The following is a 26,864-nucleotide window of genomic DNA, read 5'->3' on the forward strand; positions in this document are numbered from 1 at the left end:
CACGATTTTGCCAGTAACAACCCATGCAGCCCGCAGGCTGAAATGCGGACATCTTACCGTTAAGCATCAACATGAATACATTTCTTGAATTGCATCCGTTCATTCTGTTCTGCCAGGAACACGATAATCTGTGAACCCATTTCTTTTAACTAATTGTGAGGTTGTGAAATCTAAATAGATACTTTCCCTTTGACTGCTAGTAGTGACCTGCCCATTATCAGGTTTGGTACAATTTTGTAGGTGATGGTTACAGGTATAGAATGCAATGTCTAACCGTTAAAGGTATTAGCCCAAATTTGCAAACCCATGAAAATCAAAACTGCATAAAACAGGTCCAATATGACTTCAAGTACAAGTTATAACAGTAACATAACTCACCTGTTGCTCTTTGTCTATACCATTCGATAAAAGAGAGAAAATCATCATTTTAAAATCAATTTTCAAACCGGGTCAACCCGACCCAAAATCGACGAGCGCGGGCTAGCTACGTACATGTAACTTACACATGTATCGCATGCATGTAGTACGTACGTGGACCGGAGCTAGCGAGCGTTATACGCATGCATACGGTGCATTTTCATTTATTTTTATGAAAGTAATGGACTAATTGGAACGAAATTTTGCACAGGTGTTACTGCAGTCATACCCAAACTCCATGCTAACTATGAGACCAATTGCTGCAGGTTTACAAATGTGGGCTAATACCTTTAATATAGCAAGTGAAAGATTAAATGAGCATTGTGTGCTATCTGCATCAGTTTCCATCACTCTCATACTCCTTTTCTTTACTGGTTAATCCATAAATAGTGAGTGTCTGACTCGATGAAAACAGCGAAAGCAAAAGGCATGTCAATTCATTGTATCTTCAGAGGTTTTAAACCTGTTTTTTTTTACATAAACATTATTATCATTGCTTTTTTATTATGTAGCTGCTGAAGGCAGGTTGTTGTTGTACACAGTTTGTTCATGAGGCAGGTCTGACTTTATCGCAAGTCAGCTGTCCATATGGCTAAGTAATACAGGTTGGTCAGTAAGGCAGGTGTAATCATCTGTTAGTCAGTTTTCTTACTGACAAATGTTTTGTCCATGTAACCTTGCATCATCCCATTTTCATTTCAGATGCCTTAGAGCGAGGGCGTCCTACACATGTCCCCGCTGCAATGTCTCCTATTGCTCTCTGTCTTGCTACAAGGATGAGAAGCATTCTGAGTGCTCTGAGTCCTTCTACAAACAAAACTTCATTCAGGCTTTGAAGGAGACAAAAGGAAGGTATGTACATTTATGAAGAGTTTGATCACAAAATGGACTAAGCGTCATTTTTAAACATTTTGAACTAAGTCCGTCATCTAATAGAACAAAATCAAACTTTTCCAGTGATATCTCACTTGGTGCATAGCAAGGAATGTTCTTGAAGATATGAAGAAAAAATTTCATATTTCTCACTATTTTCTCTATTTTTAGCAGGTTTAATTACATAAAGTTCAAATTGACAAGAATGGAGTTAAGTCATTTTGTGATCAAACTCATGGTAAGCTATTAGCTTAATGTTCACTAAACATTTACTGTTGCTTATAAAATCAATATTTCTCATCTCAATATTAACCTGTACTGAATTCATTTAAGGAGAATAATTTATATCCTTTTCATCAAATTACAGAAATGTTGTAATAACTTTGATATTGTAGCTCCTGTTTAGAGAAAATCGGGAATTAATGTTGCTGTGTTATTCACCAAAAGCATACATGATTTTTTTTTTCTGTGTACAACGAATGGGAGGGTTGTAAGGTGATGACATCATCACCTCATCTAGTCTCTAACCCAGTCACTTGAAGTTTCACTGTTTTTACACATCCAATCACATCCAATTCAAAAGACAACCTCTTCCATTTTGTGTGTTTGATTTTATATCATTCGAAAGTTAATCTGAGCTTGTTAGGCATCAATACAGTCAACCTTGCCTATCCCATCAAATGTATTTGGACTGAAGCAATAGCTCCGACCTAGAGAAAATTTGACTTCTGAGGGATTAAAATTGATAGAGTACAGAGAGAAGAGGGCTTGAAAAGATCTTCGACTTAGGCCATCGTTTCGACTTGTGGGAGATTGACTTCAGCAAGCTGGACTGTACTTCAGATTTGGGATTTGCTTTGCATTCCATCAGCCACAAAGACAAGGAGCGAGTCTTAGAGATGCTGAGGCGACTTGAGATGGAGGAACCCACAGTTGACAGTGATGATGAAGATGAGGAGGTGCAGAATGGACAGGTGGAAAGCCTGGAGAGAAGGCTAGCTGGTCTTGACCTTGGTAATAACAATGTACTGCCTTTCTTTGACATTATGCCATCAGTAGCCCAACCCCAGGTTTTCCCTTTACCTGTATTCCATCATCTTTGTAACTTATTCCCCAAAATGCTTGCATTGAATATGTAGCTTGACTTTCATAATATGCGTATCTGTCAATAATTATTGTGTGTCAGTAGCTTACTTTTTTCTTTGTTATGTCTATTAGCAAAAATTCATTTCTAGTTAGGAGCTTAAAAATAAACAAACCAACCAACACACCCCAAACCTCTGAGAATCATGGAACAAATGTTGACTCAAAGTGAGTGCACATATGAAATTGATGTACAAGCAGTAGAGTGTTAATTATAGTAGACAAAGATTTTACTCTGGAAATGAATACCGGTATATTCAAGCAGATTAGAACCCTAGAATGTGCTGAACGGCCTCTCTTTATCACCAACATAGCATACATATAATATGATTATTACAGACAAGAGGGCATACAGAAAGTTAACTGACGCTCTCCCTCATGTTTTCAGACAAGGAACCAGAGAAGGTGTGGGACAAGCTGACTCCAGAGGAGCGGAGAGAATTTGACGAGGTCCTCCGAGGTGGAGGGATAGGAGCCATGTTAGAAGAATGGGATCCCTGGTGGACCGATCATGTGGGTGAACCTCCATTGAAGAAATCAATGGAATATTCACTATTCTGATTCTGTAAAACCAGTGGGGAATCCAGAGGGGGGCGTACAGGGCTTGTGATCCCTCTGTTTTTTTTTGTTAAAACAAAAGAAATAAAAAGAAAAAAAAAAGGGGGGAGGGGTGGCGTGCACCCCCCTTTAATTTCGTAAAGGCGCCTCTCCTTAGTGGAATTCCTTGATCCGCCTCTGGTAAATTTACTCTAGATTCAACAAAGACTTATTGCTAAAAATGTCCAGGCTTTGTTGGCTCACTTCTCATGTGAGGCTGATTTTCCTTGGTCAAAATTAAATTTAGACTAAGGAAAAATTGTAGCAACAATCATAACAGACCTGACACATTTCAAGTTATTATGAATATCAATTATATGTCTAGTCATATCCATAGTGTATTCATACAATATCAAACTAGATTACAGAGTTAAGAGTAAACAGTACAGCATGAATAATAAGGTGTAGAATAATATTATAGTGTATGTACGTAATTCAACAAGGACATCCAGTGATTACATATTTTGTGCTTTTTACTTGTATGTTTGCTATCTTTGGTATTTTGTGTATTTCATATTTTCTCTGACAAATTAAACAGGATCGTGAGCTAATAAGTGAGTTGGGAAGCGCATCAGAAGCAGAGAAAAGGCCCAAAGTTCCAGTTGGCCAGCCACCAAAAACATTAGACTCCATCCCCAGCCTTTCTGAGTTGATCAAGACGCGGCCCTCTCCTCTGGTGGCATTCAACCTTGTCAATATCCTGTATCCTTTTCAATGACGTGCTGAGGTGTTTATTTCCATGTGAATAATCGTGCTGCAGTTAACCCGGTGAGGATGAATCCCTAGTATACTTGGACAAGGGCCTATGGGAAATGTGTGTTGTTGCAAAATCAGCCCGTCCTCGAGGGGTTAAAAGAGTAAACAATCATGTTATTGCTAATATTGTTTACAGTGAGTATATGGCAGGAATTTGAGTAGTATGTGCTTCCTGATTAAATCCACTACAGAAGATATAGAGCACCAAACAACCATAAACAGAAGTTGAAAACAAGGGAACTTCAATTCCAGAATGCTGCCAGAGTCTTAGGAAAATTGACTCGGGTTATTCTGTCTAAACTTTAATTTGGCAAAGTTTGTGAAAAGCTGTGCATAATATTCTCAGATGAATAAAAAAAACCTGGTAGATCTGAACTCTATTCATCCCTCAGGATTTGTAAACATTGCGTGGTATAGGTAATCTAAACAATTATTTAGTTATCAATGTGATAATTTGATAAGTTTGTGATGCAGGATCGTGAAGATAATATGCTGAAAGCACAATCTTTGCGACCACAAAATTTCAGACAAGGTTTGCAATTATCAACTTTTGAGAGATGTCAATGAGCAGTAGACTCCATCTGCATTCTTTAGTCTGTGAAATTCAACTGTCTGGTAATTTCTTTGACCCCATTTCTTCCCTTTAGATATTGCTATGCATTTGTTGCAGTGCTGTACAACGGTTCACACATGGAGATTCCTTTGCATGCAGTACAGGTGAGGAAAAAAAATTGCACTGTTACACTGAACATGAAGGAAAATAGACAATTCAAGCCAACTCCAGTTGGCTTGAATGAATGGAGTAGAATCATATGAAATCATTGGGAAAGTTTTCCTTGAATTCCCATTTGAAAATTTTAGACTGACAAAATTGACAGATTCAATTGTTTTCACTGAAATATGGTATTGGGCACATCATCGATATGCAAACTACAATGTAGTTTAATTGATGATGTTAAACCAACAACTCGACAATTGTGCTGGGCACAAAAAATTCTACGAAGTTATGTTTTGGTCAACAGATTATTTACCACAGCCATTTCTCATCCAATAATGTGCATTGCTAGGTTACAGCATTGAAGCATAATTCTCCATGTTTTATCATCACTATACCCTTTCATTGTCGATTATATGTCTGTCTTTGTGAAATTCTACAAATAATCATGAAACTATTGTCTTTATATTACATTACAGAGTTTTCTAGAGATCTGTTCTGTCATCAGTGCCAAGGCTAGCTTTTCCTGCACAGAAGATGCCATTGAGAGTGCAATCCACACAATTACACAGGTGAGCTGACTAGTCTTTAATCGAGCCTGTTGTCACTGTTTTCTTTATGTGATCAGGAAATATTGCTCCTGTAATGTCATTATCAACTGAATTTTGAAGGGGATGTAAAGTCAGCATGTGGCCAGTTGGTTAGGCAGTCCATTACAAACGATTGTGGAGCAAATTGATTGCACAGTTTCAAGCAATTTTGATGAGCTTTGATACACACAACAGCTCAGAAGTTTAAGTTGGCAAGACATGTTCACCTGTAAAGTAACCCAGGTTAGGAGCGAGAGATCAAGATAATGAAATCCTTTTAATTACAATATGTGACCGTGCATCACAAAACGAACAAAAAGTCGCGCACACTGATTTTGCGTGAGGACTGAAAATAATTGAAATGGGTCAACCTAGCCGACCTTGACTTTTGCATATTTTCTGAAAGAGCATGTCTTCTTTTATATCATGCTAAAATTTGGGATCATAAAACGGGCAGAAAAGTGTGTTTTTTAGCAGTTTATCTCAAACAGTTTTAGTGGAACAGTGTGATTAGGTGTGTCTTTAGAGTCCCCTTTTCATCTCTGGAAAACCTTGTACACACTCTTCACTTTCAACTCTAATAACTTTTGAAAGGATAATGCTACTGCTTTGAAAGTTGGCATTGATTATGGACAGAATGTGTTAATGAGGCACGCTTAATTTCAATTTAATCTGATAATCCCTTCATTGTTGTTACTCTTGTGGATTACTTCCTGTTTTTTGTCCCATTCATCGCACAGCCAGCACGGTTAGGTTAAGATTACCGGTAAGCGCTTGCTTAGACACTGTAATTCGGAGCCCTTTTTCTCAGTTCACACTTTCCTGAGTTTGTGCTTTCTTCCCAATATTTATATAGATTAGGAGAGTCCATTTTATTTGAGTTATACGTTATTTCAAAGCTTAACCCGTCGAAGACGAGTCCCGAGTATACTCAGGCAGGTGTCTATGGGAAATGCGTGTTGTTGCCAAATCAGTCCGTCCTCAACAGGTTAAAGTCCGCTCTTTCAGCATATGGTCTTAACTAAAAATGCATGTCTGGCGACTTTTTGTTTGTTTTGTGGTGCAGGGTCACATATGACTCAAATTGGCAACTTTTGAGTCACATCTTTTAATCTGTGGATGGATGAGTGTGAACTATTCTTTGTTCTTGTACTGCCCTGAGGAAAATTATGAGAGCAAGTTCAAAGACTACAATGTGAAATGATAGTAAAATTGAATAATTTCCTCATCACAAACTTTCTCTTTCTGTATCAGCTCAAGAGTCTACCAAGTGCGAGGGTGCGGCTCGTTGCCGTGGGGAAGGATGTTGTGCACATCCTACTGGGGAGGAGTCGCTCATCTCCTGCTGTCTATGTAGAGGCTGCCCTCTCTGACCTGCATGAACTTCTGAAACGGAGCAGAGCAATCTACAAGAAATGTAAGTATTCAAAGTCATGAAATTCTTCCTACGAGATGCTTTATGCAACTGTTTGACAAATTGCCCTACATCGACGTAAATAAGTACTGAATTGATTAGTGTTTCTTGTAGTAACCATGATTATAGAAATCATGGGCGCACGTACTTGAGCAGGATTCAAATACACGACCTCCTGATGTTGGGCAATGCAGTGGACTCCCGTTACAACGAAGTCCTCGGGACTGGCTGTTTTCTTTCATTATATCAAAATTTCGTAATAACCGAACAAATAAACAATAAAAATATGTAGAGTGGATAATGCTGCGGCTTGAATTTTTACTTTGTTGTAACCGGAATTACGTTACATCCGTGTTCGTTATAACGGGAGTGCACTGTATGTCAATCATCTGCATTAAGCATCTCGACGTAAGAATTTCGTAAATATGAATAATTATTCAGTGCCCGCTGCATGCTATCAGGATTAGCACCGGCAGTTGCTGTCAGGCGGAAGCTCAGTGGTCTAGTGGAGATGATGCCTGTCCCTAAATCAGGAGGTTATAGGTTTGTATCCCATTCAAGCACCTACGCACATGATTTCTTTTATCATGGGTACTTACTATAACACTCGATGAAATCAGTGCTTATTTACGTCAATGTAGGGCAAGTTGTCAATCAGTTGCAAGAAATGTATAAGCTGATGTTTTGCCATGTCGCTGATTTGGTAGAGATAAATGTTTAGAATATTTCAGCCTGTGGTGCCTACGCTTATGCAGAACACCAAAAGGATGATCAAAGACTTAAATGAAGAACACACAAATTTTAGAGTGGAATTTGAATATAAAGTCATATCATCCATACGGTCTATAGATCTTCAGTTTCTTTTCAATATTTTTTGCTTGCATACTTTTCTCCTCTTTCTTTTTCTCCTTTCTTGTACTTCATCTTTTTTTCTTCTATCTCTTTCTCTTTTCTCCCCTTCTTCTCCTTCATATTCTCTTCATTTTCCCTTTGCTTTTTCCCGTTTTCTTTTTGCTTCACCAATATCTGTAACACTGATAGAAAACTAACTGTGAAGTGTCCAAAACGTAGGAGCAAGTTGTAAAGAGAAGAAACATGCTATTTAATGCTAGTCAGTACAGTTTATTTAGCTGTCCATCATTCATATTATTTGCAGATCCTGAGTCCAAACAGGAAAGCATCAGCAAGTCAAAGTCAGCAATATTTCAGGCCAAGAAGAAGGTCCTCTTTTATCTGGCGTGGACAAGAGAAAACCCTGGTGTCTTGAAGGACAGGGCAGCAGATGTCAAACTACTCCACAGTGAGTTAGGCCTGTAGAAGAGAGTGTTGATGATGATAATAGTGATGGATGGTTTTGATGGTGATGATGATGAAAGTGATGGTGGTGATGATGGTGATGATGGTGATGATGGTGATGATGAAGGTGGTGATGATGAAGGTGATGGTGATGGTGATGATGGTGATTGTGGTAATGATGAAGGTGATGATGGTGGTAATGATGATGATGATGGTGGTGATGATGTGTATGAGATGATACTTTACAATAACAAATAGTGTGAATAGATACCAAAATGTATTTTCTTCTGCTAAAGATTAAAGCTTTTTTCTGGCCAACTTTAGTTTTCTCATATACCTGTATGTTCAAAAGTAATGCGAGATGGCACCAGAGAGCATTCAATCCTGGAACCTGGCCACATGAAACATTGTACGCTTTTTGCTCGCGATGTTTGCTACATGCATATAATATTATTGTATAAGCATATTTGTGCAATCAAAGACGCCAGTTGCTAAAGGACCCGGTAGGAGAATCTCGAGTTTGAGAGGTACTCAGGGCTTGAGTCTCTGATCGTCTTTCTCTATGATATACAGTACAAACAAAATACAGTTTACATGTATGTATATACATACATTTTATGTATGTATATACATACATATTGTGTATGTATGAAAAGACAGAGACAGGGAGGGGTGGGGGAGGAATTTTCACTTGTTTTGCATTGTAACGTTTTTGCTTGTATTTGTTCCCACAACATCCTCCCCAATGTAACTGTACAAGAAATCATGTTTTTGTACTGACTTTGTTCCAGGGTCTATGGAATTGGATCTAATCAGGCACTCTCAGGTCAAGACACTCGTCGAGAAAAATCTGCCAAAAGTGAAGGATAGCTCATCACAGAAACTTATTGAAGAACTGGACTGAGTGAGGACTGACACTTGGAATGAGATTCAGCAAGGTGGGATGAATGGAGAAGGGATGGATTCATATGTTGGATTTCTGACAAAACTGGGGCCTTCTACTCCAGAAAACTTGGGACAGAAAGTGAAGTTTAAAACTACCTTACATCGACTTCAACAGACCTGGGACTCAAGAGGGTGCTGTTGTGTGGCTTGATGACCACAGCCATCATCATTATGAAGGCAGACTACTGTAAAAGTGGATATTTTCACGCAAGTAATTTTTCATGTTTGGCTGGGCAAGATGAATTTTGCATGTTTTTCTTCCGTGGTATCAAAACATTAACTACTGGAACATGCATGGTATGCAATGATATTCACATAATATGCTTTTGTTTTCGCGCTATCTTCTGGTTGCATAAAATGCATGAAAATTTCCACTTTTACAGTGTGTAGAGTTGACTGCTAATAAAAATCGATCACATACTACCTAGCAGGCATATATGTACTTTCTCTTCAGAGGATTCATATGTGATACAGGTTGTAGGTGAAATGAGCCAGGAACAATGGCTGAATCAGGAGACAAACTGAGGTTGATATTATTATCTCCGCCAAGGGAGGAGGTTATGTTTTCGTTACCGTTGGTTTGTTGGTTTGTTGGTTTATTTGTCTGTGTGCAAAATAACTCAAAAAGTAGTCAACAGATTTGGATGAAACTCACAGGAAAGGTTGATAATACACAAGTAACAAATGATTAAATTTTGGTAGTGATCCGAGAATTTTTGGGAAATTTATGAAGGATTTTTGATATTTTGACAGGAAGGGTCAATGAACTTGGGAGTTCAAGCTGGGCATTTTTGAGGTTTTCAAACACGCATGCTCTAGTTTCTGCTAGGGCGAGGCGCGCCGCGCAGCTGAGGGTTTATGACATAACAAAGGCTTCTATATTGGGAAATCGGGCGATTTTTCAGCATGAATACCTATAGGTGGGAATCACTGATCTCTATGGAAGAGCCCGAAGAGCTTTTCCCCAGTAGTGGAGAGGAGAATAATCTCTTTGAGAAGAGCAAGATCATCGGTGGAAAGTAGCTGCTTGGTGGATGTCTGCGCTCTCAGAGTGCTTTTCAAGTTTTTACTCTTTTTGACATCTCATCATATGAATTAGCTCACTTAGATAGGCATAACATGGCAGATGCTTTTTAGTGTGGGTCCATGCAACATCGCCAGCTCTAAGCATGGGTTCCTCCTTACAGGTAAAACTATGTTCATGAACTTCGTGATTTTCACCAGCATTAGAGAAGACTGACCATATAAAAATGGCTGAACATGTGCAAGGCATCACATTGTGTTGTGAGCTTTTCTCATTTCCCCTCAAAAAAATGCAGTAGCTCTCAATTGAACAGATATAGCAATACAGTATCTATCGTTACATGAGAATTTGATATACGGATGAAGATCATTAAAGTGCAAATGAGAAATAAAGAATAATTTTGCATAGGATGAAGATGAAATCCTAAACCTTTCTGTAGTTTTAATTTCTTTCTTTGTTTTCCCTTGCTGTTGTTTGTTTGTATCTTCCAAGAGTCGTCTGCTACAAAGACATACAACTGTTGTACATGTATTTTGAATACCAGGGCCTGTTTCATGAAACTTCAGTAAGAACTGTGTTATCAGTAACAAGTTGTGATAGTTGTTTTAAGCTACTTTTCCTTGCATCTGAGAGCAATAATTTGTCATAGAAATGTGGTACTGTACATGTAGTTATCACTTATAACATGTTTTTTGAAACAAGACTCAGAGGTACAACCATTGAAGTTTGGCTCAAATAAACACAATCATGAATCAACAATCACAACACATCGTGTATGCATCTATACTTTAATACTCAGGCGTCACCAAGTCACACCATATTTGCTCAAACACTCTTCTTGCACAAATCACACAGTACAGCTGTCTCACAAAATCAATCAAAAGAAAAAGTGAAGTCAAAAGGAGCCTGGGCTTTTGCTCCTAGTAGAATCTTTGTCAGAGGCACATTGACAAACATGTAGGGACACACACAACAGGTACAGCCTGAAGAGGGTTAGGGGACACAGAACAATGAAGACAAAAGGAATAGGTAAGAAGTCAAAGGTAGGGAGTCAAACAGGTAAGGAAGGGGGATTACAGCAAAGAGGAAAAAAAAGAACTGAGAAAGGATATAGAATACACCAAATCACAGAGTAATATCTTCATTCAAATTTTAATACATTTCTTTTCAATGTTTGAGGGCAAACCTGTCTTTGCAATTCAAACTTCACAAAGATTGCAAAGAAAAGATTCACAATCCAAAAAGCTGGGTTTTGGAGCTCACAAGCACAGAACTTAGTGGTCTCACCACAGAAAGATCAGGTGTAGTTGCCTCTAAATGCCGGAGTAGAGTATCAGAATCAGAATCACGTGACAGGAATGAGAGCTATCCACTGTCTTCTGTAAACATCTTGAGCAACATGTTTAGACTAACACCCCAGCATTGTATACAAGTTAATATCACTTTTTATTGTTATGTACACTGGACATCACTTACTTAAGAGCATTACCTAAACTTCTGTACTAACAAATCGTTGATGATGGAAACTTTGGTAAAGATTTGTCATCATGTTTAAATGGGCGATAAAGTAGAAATAATTTGAAAGAGGTCCAACTACATTGTATTAACCGATTTGCCGTCAGTATTATGCATTGGCACTCACAATATACAATGTATGTGGGGAAAACGCACCCACATGTTTCTTGGGGCTGTCATAGCATTGATATCATTGCTCTCTATTTACAAAGTCACATAATCTTGCATCGGAGGGGTGGAAGGAGCGAAACAGGGAACATTTCATAGCTTGTTTACCCCCCCCCCCCCCCCCCCCCCCCGATGTACTACAACTTCTGTATGCGAATCCAACTCTGCAAACTGCTGGTGGACAGATGATCTACGTAATAGATTGACAATCACAGCAAGTCTAACTTATCAAACAGTACCAACTTGCATAAAGACAGTGCTCAGTAGACAAATGTCTGTGCTGCTGATGCAATTACAATGTGTGATTGGAGGTCAAATCCTTGAAAAGAACTCTTTAACTATATGAGCATAGACAGAGACAGATGGGAAAATACTCTCTACAAAATTTGTGCAAATCATATGGAGGACCCACAAAAATAGTATTTTAGTTCAGGCAAATCACTTCATTACAGTATACCTACTGGGACTCTTAAGTTTATACATGCACAGACATCTTGAAATTTAATTTGAGTGAGGGGAAAGGAGACTTAAGTAACAAACTGTATCAACTTCATGACTTCTGAGAGTGTAATGAACCCTGACCTGGTGAAATAAATACAAGATATCATGCATTGTGAGTGACATTGATTCATATACAGCTGTAGATAGATGCAAATTTGTGTTTCATGTTTCTATGTCCACATTACACCCATTGCCTCTTGGCAACAGGAAATATTCTCTATCGGTCCACCTCTCCAAACACAACATCCAAAGTTCCTGTGAAAGATATAAAAGACAAATATATAATCATAGTATACTATACATATATAACATACATTATGAAAAGATATACATGTATATATTTGTAGGATTAAGAAATTGGTTTGTGAATATGTACATTGGGAAAAGTCAATTCATACAAAAATTCTAATTCTATAATGGTTTATCTAACACAAGTTGTATGGTGAAGATCATGCCTGATCTTCAAATGTTATCCATGATTACACTTTACACTTCATGTGAGAAATATTAATCAGTGTATGACTTTCACAGACAAACATACACATTAAAAAACCCAAACACAAACTCTGAGGGTGATTACAAAGTGTATCACTGGAAACCTTGTTAAAAAGAGCTACTTGGGACCACTGAAATTCTCTTGTTACTTCAAGTTTCTTGTTATATCAGGTATTTTAAAAAAAAGATAATATAAAAGGAACAGGCCCTGCAAAATCATCTCATTATATCAGGTATCAAGCTCACTATATCCAACCTTGTTATAGCAAGGTTCTATTGCATTGACAAAATAATGTGGAAAAGAGATTTGAACTGGACTCACCAATGATGGCCACTACATCTGCCAGCATGTGACCTTTGCTGACCTTGTCCAGACCAGCCAGGTGGAGGAATCCTGGGGCTCTGATCTTACACCGATATGGCTTGCTGGAGCCGTCGGACACCAGGTATACACCAAACTCACCCTGTAGGATAAATGAAAGGAGTAATATGTACTTCTTATGTTACAAATATTACACCGGTACGGCTTACTGTAGCCGTCCAACACCAGATATACACCAAAGTCACCCTGTAGGATGAACCAAGGGAATAATACGTACGCTATTAATACAAATCTTACACCGGTATAGGCTTGCTGTAGTCATTTGACACATGGTATGCACCAAACTCGCCATGTCGAAAAGATTATTGCAGGAACTTGTACATGATAAATCTTACACCGTTTGGGCTCACAGGCGCAGTCCTACACCAAGCATACACCTAACCCATCCAAATGGAAGAATCATAGAAGAAAAGTATTCACATTAGAATACACCTGCAAGTCATGCCAAAGCTGACACCATGTATACACCAAACTTGCCCTGGGAAAAGAAATACCCAAGAGGGAAAAAAACACACACTTCAGACTTACAAATCTCACACCTATACAACTCGCTTGAGCCGTCTGACACCAGGTGAATGAAAAAAAAAAAGATAAACAACACTTTCAAATATTTTACAGTAAGGTCATCATCAAATGGAGAGAAATAATTTTTTTTTCAGTGATACTGTATTCATTACATTACAAGAAACATTTTTGAAGTTATCAAAATAATCACATACATTTTATTTACCTTTTTTTCAGCAGAATAACTCAAATATCTCAAACTTTTATGAAAATGGATACAATGTATACATTTTTGCATTCGAACTCTTTGACAGGTGAGAACGAAAGCTGCATTATCCATGTACAGCAAATAACATTGACACAATATCCCAGCCGTTTACATTAAGAAAAGGTTGGCATTACTAGTACTTCAAATGAAATCAAGCATGCATCATATCATCTCGGATTAACAGAGATGCTCAAACAATATTCTCCACTCTTCTCTGTTTCATTTCCCATATACTCATCCCTCACTGTTCATTTTTAAAGACATTGACAATGACCTTTGACCTTTGACCTATGATACTGACCTTGGGGGCCTCAATGGCAGTATAGGTTGCACCCGGAGGAACCTGGAAGCCCTGGGTAAAGAGCTTGAAGTGATGGATGAGGGACTCCATTGAATCCTGAGGGAGAAGAAAATAAACGAAGACGAGTTACATTAAAACAGGATTCTCTATGCCAGAAAATGTGACAAAATATTATCGCTTTGGTGGAATTGAGGACAACCGTAAATCAAAACTGCCATTTTATAGTCCTCGGGATATGACTTTTAAAATCATTTTAGCGACTGCTTCCAGAAGTTTACACAAGAGCTGGAGTAAACAGAGAGGTATGATGAGAGGGTATTTGCACAGAAGAAATTTGCACAAGCTATGGTTTGAATCTAAACCACCTTTGTGAATTTGGGACGAGGATTTTGTCATATATGAACTCTTCATACCAAGGTTCCACTGTATCCTACCTTCATCTCCGCCCTGCTGGGAGGCGAGATCTTGTTGTCGTCGACTTTGATCTCCCCCTCCGGCATCTCATTGAGGCATTGGTGGATGATGCGAAGACTCTGTCTCATTTCCTCTACCCGACACAGATACCTGGAGGACAGATTAGGGAATTTCCCCAAAGAGGGAGAAGTCCATTCATCATCAGTGTTCACACGTTCTATTTTCAGGGCCTGATATGAAATGCACTATAGTGGACTGCAGGCAGAATGCAATATAGTACTCAGGAGTGATACCAGATCATTATGGACAATTATGCTTACTGCGGTTATATTCGCATGACGCTGATTATACAACTGGAGTGCACATAGTACGGTTCATGAGGGAGAATTTGTAACATTTTGTTTTCATGTGAATTATTTGATACAGAGCATGATTGCACAACATATAAAACTTGTTATACACGTATGTCTCTATACCTATCCTTATATTTCTCATGCACATTCACAGTTGTAGCGCATGACTATGCAACATATATAGTACATTGCACACATGAAAATTAACTGCCTACAATGTATATGTGACAATGAAATCCATTAACATTTTGACTCATCCACAGAAATGAGACCAGCAGTATGCAAAATTTTTATGCCAATAAAATGAAGAACACAGCTTACAATGGAGAAAAAAAAGCTGTGGTCACATTATTAGCATTCTGGATGAAATAGAAATTGTACTCGTAGTATAACTATCTATTAGTTCAATCTCGTAGACTCTGTCTGGTGTAAATGGCAAACGGATCAGAGCTCCGCCCAGCTTACCTGTCATAGCAGTCGCCCTTTGACCCGATGGGGATGTCAAAGTTCATGTTCTCGTAACCGTCGTACGGCTGCACCTTGCGCAGGTCCCACTTGATACCAGACCCTCGGAGCATGACGCCGCTGAAGCCATAGTTGAGAGCGTCTTCAGTGGTGACGACCCCGACGTCGACGGTTCTGTCCTTCCAGATACGGTTGTTGGTCAGCATCTAGTACAGGTAATAAAAGGCAACATGAGCCGCTGTCCTTTGGCAACAGAAGCAGTACAAGAACAAATCACATGCATTATCATCAATGAAGCACCGCAAGAGAGGCAACTGACAAGGATACTTACTACTGTATAAACTGTTATTTCCCGTACACATATTTTCGCATGTTGTTAAATTCCTGACTTGCGAAAATCACAAAAATTAAACCCTCGCAAAAATAACAGCTTACACAGTATTCACAAGAATATGGCAGTAAGAAGTTATATGTGACAAGTTTCAACTACATAGGAAGTAATCAGCAAGGAATGATGGGAAAATAAAATGAATGCTGGCTTTGGACACAGGCTTTCCTGTAAAGTGATTCACCTAATCTCACATACACAATGAACTTATCAATGCATGAGCACATGACTTTTATGTATGAAGGTCGCAAACAAGCCAAACAACAAAATCAAAATCCAGCTTCAGATATCAAGCTACATGTAGGAACAGTACAGCATATTTCTCCTTCTCATTCCTATATAGAATACTCGTACTACGATCCCCTTCAACCACTGTTCAAGCTTACACCATCTGCCTAACCTAATCCTCATGATGCAAAGATATAAGAATGTCTAATGCCAAGATTTCTTGGGAAGTACTTACCTCCTCCAGCTCATCAATGCGGATAGAGAAATTCTTGATGAAGTCGTACATGTCATCCAGGAATCCCAGAGGCAGATCCTGTACATTGGGAATGAAATACAGTGCATGTCAAGAACTAGTATCGAAGTTTGTCTGATAGAATACTTTCAATTTCAATTTGGGGTTGTATCGTTCCCGCAAAAGTGGTAGGAAGGATTGTCGTCACTTTCTGGTAAGGAAGATTCAAAGCTTGTAATCATAGCCACTCTTATGAGGGCATCGACGTACATGTAAGTGGCATCATTACAGAATTGTGTTGCGGATCTTGTGGTCTGGTGGATATTCACTACAGGATCAGGCCCTGCCAGAGCACATGCGTCCTTGAGCTACAGAATCCACGACATGGGAACCTGGTAGCAAGCTGAGGGATAATGCTGTGGGACTAAGGTTTGTGTGAACCACAACAGACAACCTGGATGAAATCCTTGTAAGGTTGTGGAATAAGTGCAGGGTAAGTGCTAGATTCATTCCAGTGATGATGGTAATGATAAGTTCTATGCACCATGACGTGGTGTAACATTGCAATATCAAAATCAACCAGAGCAACAAGAACTATGCCAGTAGATTATCATTTTATGTATCTTCACCCTGGCCTTTGCTTATCTGGCCTAACTCATCAGATGCCCATTAAACATCTCGAGGGATAAGAAGACCACGCATTTTCCTCTATTGCTCCTTGTCAATGGAACTCCCTTTCGTCTAATTCTCCATTAAATTGACAAACTGGAGGACGTCAAAGCTGCACTCTAGACTCACATTTTTTTTGCTAGACACTCAATTACTAACTCTCTTGGAGGAGCCTATGCCTATCATTTTTTTCTTAAACATCATCATAAGTTAGTTCTGGTTCCCCATCGCACGCCAATCAAGGTTATACTTCAGAATCTCCACACCACAATGTGTTCAAGAAGGGTAGCTTGCAACATAAAAGATTTTTAATCACAGGAGAAAGTTCCACAGAGATGTATTACGCACAATCCATCAGGGAATGTCATGGCAAAGAAAATTGGCACGAAGAAAGACTTATTCACAATGCTATCATTTACAGTGCACTCCCGTTATAGTGAACATTGCTATAACAAAATTCTGGTTACAACGATGTAAAAATTCAGGCTACAACATTATCCACTCTATGTTTGTGTATTTACCTCCGCCAAGGGAGGAGGTTATGTTTTCATTACCGTTGGTTTGTTCGTTTGTTTGTTAGTTACTTAGTTAGTTAGTTACTTAGTTTGTCCGTGTGCAAAATAACTAAAAATGTAGGTAATGAATTTGGCTGAAACTTGCAGGAGAGCTTTAGAATGATACAAGTAACAGATGATTAAATTTTGATAGTGATCTGAGAATTTTGGGGGAATTTATGAAGAATTTTTGATATTTTAGCAGGTAGGGGCAATGAACTTGGGAGTTCAGGCTGCGCGTATTTGAGGTTTGCATGCGCGCACTAAAGTGCGTGCTCTAGTTTCTGCTAGGACGAGGCGCGCCATGCAGCTGAGGGTTTATGACGTAACAAAGGCTTCTATATTGGGAAATCGGGTGACTTTCAGCACACAATGCTATAAGTATGTATTGGTGGAAATCACTGATAACTCTATGGAAGAACAAGATCAGTGGTGGAAATGAACTGCATGCTTGGCGGAGGTCTGCGCTCTCAGAATGCTTTTCTAGTTATTATTTGTTTAGTTTAATACAACAAAATTTAGATATACATGTACGTGTAAAGAAAGAAAACTGCCAGTCCCAAGGACTTCATTAAAACTGTACTGCTGATCTCACCTGTGAGACTCCCCCAGGTCTGACGTAGGCAGCATGCATCCTGGCGCCAGACACACGCTCATAGAGCTCAAAAGTCTGGAAGAAAAAGCATACAAGAAATGAACATGAGGCCAGGAATCTGCCATTCATGATGTTCTATCTACAAACTGTAGCATCATGATATAAGCATCATCCTCATTGGCAGAAACTTTGTAACTTTGTTTGTTTGTTTTTAAATTAGCTTTGCCATCATGCATTAGTGCACAAGTCCTTCTCTGGATACGATGATGATCAACAAGGAAAGAATTTTAAAATCAAAGCATTTAATCCAAACTCCTGTTCAATACTGTAAGAATACAGACATAGACTCTCAGATGAACTAAATGCTCTCCTACCTATTAAAGGGAAATATAGTACATGCAACTATGCTGTTAAAATGAAACGAAGAAAGTTTTTAAATTTCATGGGTTGCTTTTATTTAAGGCGATGCACCTCCATTCATTGTATCACACGAGAAGATACTTTAAGTTCAAACTTTACAAAGAAAAGAAGCTTTGATCGCAGCATAGACATCATTCCACTGCCAGTTGCACCTTGATGTGGAAATTTTACTTTTAAAGGTAACTTGTTTACATAAAAGAGGTTAGTCCCACATACTACCACTAGTAATCATACTGCATACCATGCTATTAGAATTCCTGTTCAGTAGCAAACAAAAAGGGTTAATCAAATTCTTACCTTTTCTCTCTCCTCAAAGAGCCAGAAGAAAGGTGTCATGGCTCCAATGTCCAGGGCGTGAGTACCAACGGCCATGATGTGGTTGGCGATCCTCGTCAACTCTCCAAACATGACTGTAAAGCACAAGAGGCAAAATTGCACAATGAAATAACGACTCAAATTGATGAAATTCTTGTGTCAATTTATTGAAGGTTTAGAACCAGCACTGACTGTTGGGCAGAAGCTTGGTGGTCTAGTGGATAAGACACCTGTCTGGTGATCAGGAGGTTGCAGGTTTGAATTCTACTCGAGTACCGCTACGTATGAATGCCCATGATCATGGCTTCTATTAAAATAATGATCAATTCAGTACTTATTTATGTCAATATAGGGCAATTTGTCAATCAGTTGAATGAAATAACAACTCCTCTGACAGAGGCATTTCACTTGCTGATTCAGCAGAGTTTTCCTGCTATCATTCTTTGTATTTCTGCATTATCTTTTCTTTGGATGTCATCCTATGCATTAAAACAGATACCAATCTGTCTCTCTGTGTTGGAAGAACTGAACATACCTAGATGCATCGGTTTCATAAATTCCAAAACACTTTGTCAATGACTCATAAAATGCTGCATGTTTCCAACAGAGATGATTTCAATCTTTTTTATGTCATCCTGGTTTCCCCTCCCACAACTGTTCTTGTCCAACATTCAAACAAAGATGAGAGTGTACAAAGATAACACGGCTAGTGGGAATTTTCTCAACGATGTCAAAGTCCAATCAATTTCAAGTCTACTCAATTACTGCAAGCCAGAGCAATTCCAGAGTCCAATAAGGCCAGTCATCACTTTTATGATATCCATCCCTTTTATTAATTGGTCCCTGTGAAAAACAGTACTTCTGATAGGAAGACCCTAATTTGGCTTACTGCGGATGTACTGCGCCCTCTTGGGGACGGATATGTTGAGGAGCTTCTCGATGGCGAGGGAGAAGGCCTGTTCGTTGCACATCATGGAGACGTAGTCCAGGCGGTCAAAGTAGGGCAGGGCCTGCATGTAGGTCTTGTACTCGATGAGTTTCTCCGTGCCACGGTGCAGAAGGCCAATGTGGGGGTCGCAACGGACGATGCTCTGTGGGGCAGTGGGGGGAATTATCACTATCACTGATCAGTCTCTGAGATCAAGCAGTATTATAGTCATACTATACTCATCTAGCAAGGCTTTGAGGAAAACAATCCTTGCCAATTTCAGTGGTGATATATCACTTGGTCTACTCCCACTTCATCCAACAGCAATTTAATCTCAACCTATATGGTCTAATCCCATTTCGTCTACAACCACTTTGTCTAATGATCATCTAGTCCAACTGCAACTTACAAATGTAGCCTCATTGCGAGTGGGTCTACTTCCGGATGGGCTTTGCCCGTTTCGTCTAATACCCACAGTTTATTAGACAAAATGGAGAAAAAAAAAAATCCAAGGAGTCAAAATTGCAATTACACAATCTGGTCATTAGACGAAATGATAATTAGCCAAACTGGACATCAGGCTAAGTGAGGATTAGACCAAATGGGCAATACAGGAAATTGATACACTTGTAGTAGACCAAATGAGTTTTAATAGCTGTAGTGGCATTAGACAAATTGGGAAGTAGAACATCTGATATTAGACCAAATGGCAATAAACCATTTCAGTGACTTTGTATTCAAAATATAAATGTGTGTGTTGTGTGTGTATTATGAAGGTACGTTGTATCACCAATGAGATAAACACGCCAAATTATTTTTCTTTTTTCATTGAGACGATGTCAGAAAAAAAAAATTAAATCATTATTAGTCTTCAAAATTTCAACTCACCTCTCCACTCAATTCTAGCACAAGTCGCAACACACCGTGGGCTGCTGGATGTTGGGGACCAAAGTTGATCACCAAATTGGCAACATCTTTCTCTGCGATGGGATCACGATCTGTAGGAGAAAAGAAGTAGCACATCATACATGGACACTGATACAGAAAATGTATGATGCATGAAATACTTGCGCACCACAGCACTACTGTTGCCATGCCATTCATTATACAATTGTAGCTTTGCAAAGGAAAATGAAAATGACTAGAGTCTAAGTTAAATATATCATTTCAAACAAAAATCTGGATCTGTCTGTTGCTTAATTACCATCCCAGGGAGGGGCGGGCCATTTTGCCGTGACGTCATCAGGATACATCACAGCCTTGGAGTACTGCTCGATATCCTTTACTTCTGGCTGCCATTGTTTGTTTCTGTGAGAAGGAAAAACCATTGATTACGAGTCAAGTAATTCTGTTCTGGGTCACAGGCTTCACTCTTGGTCTTACAATTGTAGTCTTAGGTAGGTCTGCATGTGTGAAGTGATTGTCTACGTCACGTCACAAAACAATGAGTTGACTGGTCATTGTGCAATTTACCACAATAACAACAAACGCAATTAGGCATGACGGCCCATTAACGATGAGCAAATTCGTAGTTTTCATGAGCCCAGTGACAAGGAACCACATTTTTTTTTTCTCCCAATCATGTATTCTGGACCAGTGGACCATATTATGTAAAATACGGACCAGCTATCCATAGTTTACTTGGAAGAACAATGTAATTTAGAATCGAGAAGGACAGGTGGTCCGTTAGTGCATGTATACAAAATGTATACGTACATTGTAGACCTTCGATACAAATCCAAGTAATTTACGGGTAGGGCAATTGTGCACTTCATGGCCCTTTATCATCGGTGTGAGATTTAACCCTAATTGAGCAGTGCATGTGAATTAGGGTACCTATCAGGCACCCCGGGTTTGACAGCGTGTCTTCCGGCACTGTACTGTGTGCATGTGTGTCAGATTTCACGTTGGGATGCAGTGTGTGTGAATGTGTCAACGTGTGTGTGCGTGATGAAAGAACTTATGGACCAGTTACGGTACGCCATATGGTTGCTCTAACGCCCATCCCTGCGCGGCGCTATCGAGCGCGAGCAGACCCTAGAAGCAGGGTGCTGTGCAATGGCACACAACGGAACGCAATCAATGATAAACTTCTGTGCTTTCATCATGATTTTAAATGAATGAATTTTGTGGGTTTTTTTAAGCAGGGGATCAATAATTAACCTACATTGCAGAGGACATTATGTCCACTCGCGGCCTTGCCGAAATTATTCTGTAGAATAATAATTAAAAAAACCAAAATCGTATCCCGATTCATCTGTTATAGTTTATTTTGTCTACATAGTTACCGTTTAACGAGCCCGACCAGACACCGTGCAAAGTGCGTAAAGAGTCAAACCACCAGTTTTCGGACACTTTTCTGCAACATCTGTTCAACTCAAGTAATAGTCTACAAAATTATATTCGTAACAATGTATATTGAATGTTGAATATATCACATTATTTTTTCCTGATAATGACTTTGTTAAATACATCATAATATCTCACAAAATCCCCAAATATTACCACCTTGTCAAATCCCCAGAATTCAGACAGCCTCTCCAAATTCGGACACGCGCTATGTGTGTTAAATGTCAATAAAGCATGCAAAGCCGCTGAAAAATGAGCGCGCCACACCTTGTTGGTGCAAGGTTGCATCGGGGATGTTGTGGCGCCCATTCATGTCCGAATTTTGCTAACTCGGCACTTGCATTCAGCTCCTGTAGACGGTTAACATTTAGAACTTCATCGGCATGTAAGGAGATTTTGTTAATCTTTTGTGTTTTTGAGGATACCATTACACCGACCTTGCGATGAGCGAAAAATCTCGCAACAGAATAGCGTAATTTTTCAGTTTTTAGCACTTTTTCGGTGACCCTCTTCCTTTACACAGGACCCAATTCGCGCTCGCTTTGGAAAAGTTGCGCTGATTCTGTATATTTGATGGCGAAATTTGGGATTTTAGATGGATTTTTCGGCACTTTCCTGTGGTGAACGGGTATGCCAGTAGTGATATCTACAATATATGTCATGTGAAACAATGTGATATGCGTGTGTTGTGACAGTAGAATTTGCTGGCTTGTGATAAGTGATAAGTGTCCGGATTCTGGAGGCCGGCCGAAAACTGGGGGTTTTACACTAGGCTACGTAGCTAACGATTTACGGGCAGCCACATACATGTACATATACTGATGTACCTGTAGCAACACACACACAAGCCTCACGTACATATATGTAGCTCACCCGCGTGGTTAGTTTGCTCAATTTGTGATGGGGTTGGATCAGGATGGATGAAGGAGGCATGAAATGTATTCAGATTCTATTCACACAACTGTTGTGGTGAACTGGCGCAAGCTAACATTAGGAATAAGGATGTTAAAAAATGGAATCTGTTGTATCGCAGACTACTGCCAACTTTCTCACACTTTGCGCCATGATCATGGCAATTTTCAGCGATTTGCCGTTGCAACATTGTATCTTTTGTATATATCATATTACACTTGGGTACAATGTAAAAAGCTCGAAAAATCCTGCAGTGGAGAGCAAAGCCAAAGGCACGCAAATCGCCCAGTGTTCGATGTGTCAGCTCCACAGAAGTGTAGTAAATTCAAGTGAGGCGGGCTTTTAGTTAGTCACCTTATCACTTGTCAATCAGCGTTCCATACAGGCATAGGCCTACACTACAGCATGCAGAGCAAGAGATGCTCGCTAGCCAGGCAGGCCGGCCAGCTGCTCAGTGTGTGGCGTGGTTGTGGTTCACCTTGCCCTAACCCCGTCGCGGGACGCTGTAACATACATGTAGAGTAAAATATCCCGTTTGCGGCAGTTTAAGCATTGTTAAGGGTTTTTCCAACTTGTAAACAAATCAGGCAAATTATTTTCAACCATTTCATATCATAGACAAGATTATCCATTAACACAATTGTTTTCATGAAAGAAATTTACCACTGACCAACGCAGTTTTCATGATTTACCAGGGCAAAACCCGGCACAATTTTTGCCGATAAGGGCGATATGCGACGTAATATTTCTGCTTGCGGCACGATGTACAATCCCTATGCAATACACGCGTGCTCCGCGATCTTTAGCTGAACGCCTTCACATGTCTCGCGAACATTGCGTAAGCGCCAATTCCCATTGCGAAAGCACATGAAAATAGCGTGCGCACATGCATTGGCCGCAAACAAGATCGCAATTCTGGCGGTGTTGTTGATGTCTTTCTCGTGTTTTTCTCATTTTTTTCGATGGTAACATCCACTTTCCGAAAAAAATGGCGGCCCACATCGGCTCGCGAAAGTTCTATTTTACGTGAGGATATGTTTTCAAAATCCATGAACATCGAGAAAACGACAAAAAATCCAGTTTCGTGGACCATTGTTTCTTAACTGTTATGTTACGAAGTACCGAAAATTTCATTTTGGATGCGATATGTTGTCATTTAGAGTAAAAGCCCCAATTTTCGGACACTTAAACTTTTTTGCAATATTTATTCAACTCAAATAATTTTCCACAAAATGAAATCTATAACAATGTTTGTTACATATATTAAACTAATTTTTCCCAATATTGATTTTGTTAAACCGATCATAAAATTTCACAAAATCCCCAAATATTATCACCATGTCAATTCCCCAAAATTCGGACAGCTTCTCCAAAATCCGGACACGCGTGCATTGTCAGTACGCACACAAGGCCGCTGAAAAATACGCGCGCGCCATACCTTGTTGACGCAAGGTTGCATTGGGGATGTTGCGGCGCCCGTTCGTGTCCGAATTTTGGGGCCTCTGCACTTGCATTCAGCCCCTGTAGATCTACATTTATTCACTGCATCGGCACGTACGGAGATTTTGTTTTTCTTTTGTGTTTTTGAGGATACCATCACACTCTGAGCTTGCGATAAGCGAAAAATCTCGCAACGGAACGGCGTAATTTTTCAATTTTTAGTGCTTTTTCGGCGACCCCGATTCTTTACACGGGCCCTAATTTGCGCGCGCTTTGGAAAAGTCGCGGCGATTCCGCGATTTTGACGGCAAAATTTGGGATTTTAGATGGATTTTTGGAGGTGACTCGGGCATTTTCGTGTGGTGAACGAGTGTGCTAGTATGTGAAACGATGTGATATGCTTGTGCTATTACAGTCGACTTTGCTGCCTTGTGATAAGTGGTAAGTGTCCGGATATTGGAGGCCGGCCGAAAATTGGGGTCCTTACTCTAGGTGAGAAAATTTCACTTTCGTCAGAGATCGTGCCCATTTTATCGGTTGATTTTTGTTGATTGCTAGTGTGTTAGTATATGTGTAGTGTGCATGTCACAGTGCAATGCTGTGTTTAGATGTATATTAGTACCGTGTATGTTGTACCTGCCGCGAACGGCTGCACGGCCGCTTACTGACGCAGTTACTCTAGTACGTATTTGTCCGTATGGGGTCGCTGCTGCGGTTAACCTTGCCCTGGCTGCCTGGCCTTCTTATTGTAGTCTACTGTACTGTAGTACTAGACAACGTTGTCTACGGCGAATGTTTACCGATACTATATAACATATCTAATCTAACGTCAGATCTTGGCTACAACACTGAAAAGTAAGATGTCTTACGTTAGAACCCTAACTAACCATGCTAACCGGTGACGAGTTAGGTAATTTAAACGAGTCGAAGGCATGTCTTCCATTACCCGACACCTAAATAAGTACGTGGGACTACACAGGAACAATCACCCGCTGATTCACATTTTTCAGTAGTTCTAACGATTAACAAGCCAATATTGAGATCATAACGTATTATTTTCATGAAATTGAAACTCATACCTTTTTGACGAAACTATGGGAAGTCTACTCAGTGCTGGGTTCGTGAGAACCGTGCGGAAATTTGACGCCAAGCTGTACGTCGCACGGCCCAAAATCGACGCCATTTTGACACAGCTTACATCACTATCGATCTATGCCGATAGCTCGATACGATAGCCAGGCGATTTTGCATGTGTTCATTTTTGTTTTGTTTTTTATGTACAGAGTGTGCAGAAAATCACGTTATGCAAGCAAGTGGCTTGGTGTTTATATAGCCTATACGGATGTGATTCTTCACAGTCTCAGAACCTTCGAGGTTGTAAACTAAAGAAAGAAGAAACTTAATGACCTACAGTTCAAGGCTCACAGGCCTAATTTAGTGACAGGATGATAAAAGGTCCCCCCCCCTTTATTTTTTTTCTTCTAGTCCTTACAGGACAGTGTAGTTTCAGATGACCGACCACCACTCATATGCCAAAGGTATTAGTAGACAGAAACAATCCGTCTTTCCGGAGGAGTTTTATAACATCATCTTATCATCCTTACAATTATGATGTTATTTTGTTATTGATATCATTATTACCCTTTGGAATAAACTACCTCTTTATATTCAGAATGCCTCATCTGTTGAATCATTTAAGATTCTTCTCAAAACTCATCTGTTTAATGAGTTGTATTTTTTTTTTTTTTTTTTACTGGAGGCGCACACAGTCAGTTTTTAATTATTGTATCTCCGTATCACATGTAGTGTTTTTTTTTTCTTCTTCTTCATTTGTTACTGTTATGTTGATTTTGAATTGTCCTAATGCTATTGTGTTTTCTAGACTTCTTGTATGAATAGCACCAGTGCGCTTAAAAACACCAGACATATGGAGCACCGTTTAAATGCAATTATCCTTAATATTATTATTATTATTGTCATTACTATTATTATTATTATTATTATTATTATTATTATTATTATTATTATTATTATTATTATTATCATTACTACTACTACTACTATTGCTATTACAATTATTATTACTATACTACTATTACTATTACTATTACTATTACTATTACTATTACTTCTATTACTATTACTATTACTATTATTCATGGTTCTCCTCCGGATTCCGTAAAGCCAGACGTAGTCTCCGCGGAACATTATTATCTCCGACAGTATTACTTAGAATGGTATGCTCTGCATCATTTCCTTATAGTGTTTTCTTGATATCTCGCAAAAAGTGAAAAGCCCAATCCTCATCTTCACAAATACCGTATACCATCCCTTAAGGAAATTGCATAAGCATGTAAGTTTTGGATAACCCATCTTCATGTATAAATTGAAGATGATAAAGTCGTTATTGGCAGTGGCTGACTGTCAGTTTATGTGTAATAAACATAAATGTTATAAACAGACCCGAATACTGCCATGACTGCCTTACGTACTTGTCGGCATTTTGAAACATCATAATCATAATTATTAACCATTATCATGCATATATTCCTGTAAGATGCAATTGCAAACACTCGACCTTTTTATCACTGATAATAGAGACATTTATCATGATACAGGAGGTGAGATACAACCAAGATATTAATATTACTAGAAAGTATGTTCCATGAGCTAGCAGGTGGATAGAGGAAGGATAGAT

General features: G+C 39.2%; 2 protein-coding genes across 2 annotated transcripts in view; one reads left to right on the forward strand and one right to left on the reverse strand.

Moving 5' to 3' along the window:
• LOC139743694 (uncharacterized) overlaps window positions 1–8,747 on the forward strand; it is a 31,647-nt gene extending 22,900 nt beyond the window's left edge. The window contains exons 9-17 of the mRNA XM_071654153.1: window positions 1,120–1,269; window positions 2,162–2,304; window positions 2,822–2,946; window positions 3,569–3,732; window positions 4,434–4,503; window positions 4,981–5,073; window positions 6,346–6,508; window positions 7,662–7,805; window positions 8,593–8,747. Of these exons, the coding sequence (XP_071510254.1) occupies window positions 1,120–1,269; window positions 2,162–2,304; window positions 2,822–2,946; window positions 3,569–3,732; window positions 4,434–4,503; window positions 4,981–5,073; window positions 6,346–6,508; window positions 7,662–7,805; window positions 8,593–8,705 (1,165 nt within the window). The 3' untranslated portion in view covers window positions 8,706–8,747. The remainder of the gene's footprint in view (window positions 1–1,119; window positions 1,270–2,161; window positions 2,305–2,821; window positions 2,947–3,568; window positions 3,733–4,433; window positions 4,504–4,980; window positions 5,074–6,345; window positions 6,509–7,661; window positions 7,806–8,592) is intronic.
• A 3,424-nt stretch (window positions 8,748–12,171) lies between these two features.
• LOC139743696 (NADH dehydrogenase [ubiquinone] iron-sulfur protein 2, mitochondrial-like) lies at window positions 12,172–25,349 on the reverse strand. The gene is made up of 12 exons (XM_071654154.1): window positions 25,246–25,349; window positions 20,670–20,773; window positions 20,354–20,463; window positions 19,427–19,628; window positions 18,520–18,632; window positions 17,803–17,877; window positions 15,988–16,065; window positions 15,137–15,342; window positions 14,339–14,468; window positions 13,905–14,000; window positions 12,772–12,913; window positions 12,172–12,209 (listed from the first exon to the last, which is right to left on the reverse strand). The coding sequence occupies exons 1-12, from the start codon at window positions 25,347–25,349 to the stop codon at window positions 12,172–12,174; spliced, it is 1,398 nt and encodes a 465-aa protein (XP_071510255.1).
• Between the last annotated feature and the right edge of the window lie 1,515 nt (window positions 25,350–26,864).

The sequence above is a fragment of the Diadema antillarum genome, unplaced genomic scaffold (genome assembly GCF_040938485.1).
Source record: "Diadema antillarum isolate AM-2024a unplaced genomic scaffold, OU_Dant_1.0 seq00001103_RagTag, whole genome shotgun sequence".
Classification (NCBI taxonomy): Eukaryota; Metazoa; Echinodermata; class Echinoidea; order Diadematoida; family Diadematidae; genus Diadema; species Diadema antillarum.

Bases quoted from the DNA above. Each gene is read 5' to 3' on its own strand.
- LOC139743696 (XM_071654154.1), bottom strand. From the start codon at position 25,349: ATGGCGTCGATTTTGGGCCGTGCGACGTACAGCTTGGCGTCAAATTTC. The intron at 20,464-20,669 runs GTAATTAAGCAA...TTTCTCCTACAG, and splicing joins GCCCGCCCCTCCCTGGGATG to ATCGTGATCCCATCGCAGAG. The intron at 12,914-13,904 runs GTCAGTATCATA...TTTATCCTACAG, and splicing joins CTGCCATTGAGGCCCCCAAG to GGTGAGTTTGGTGTATACCT.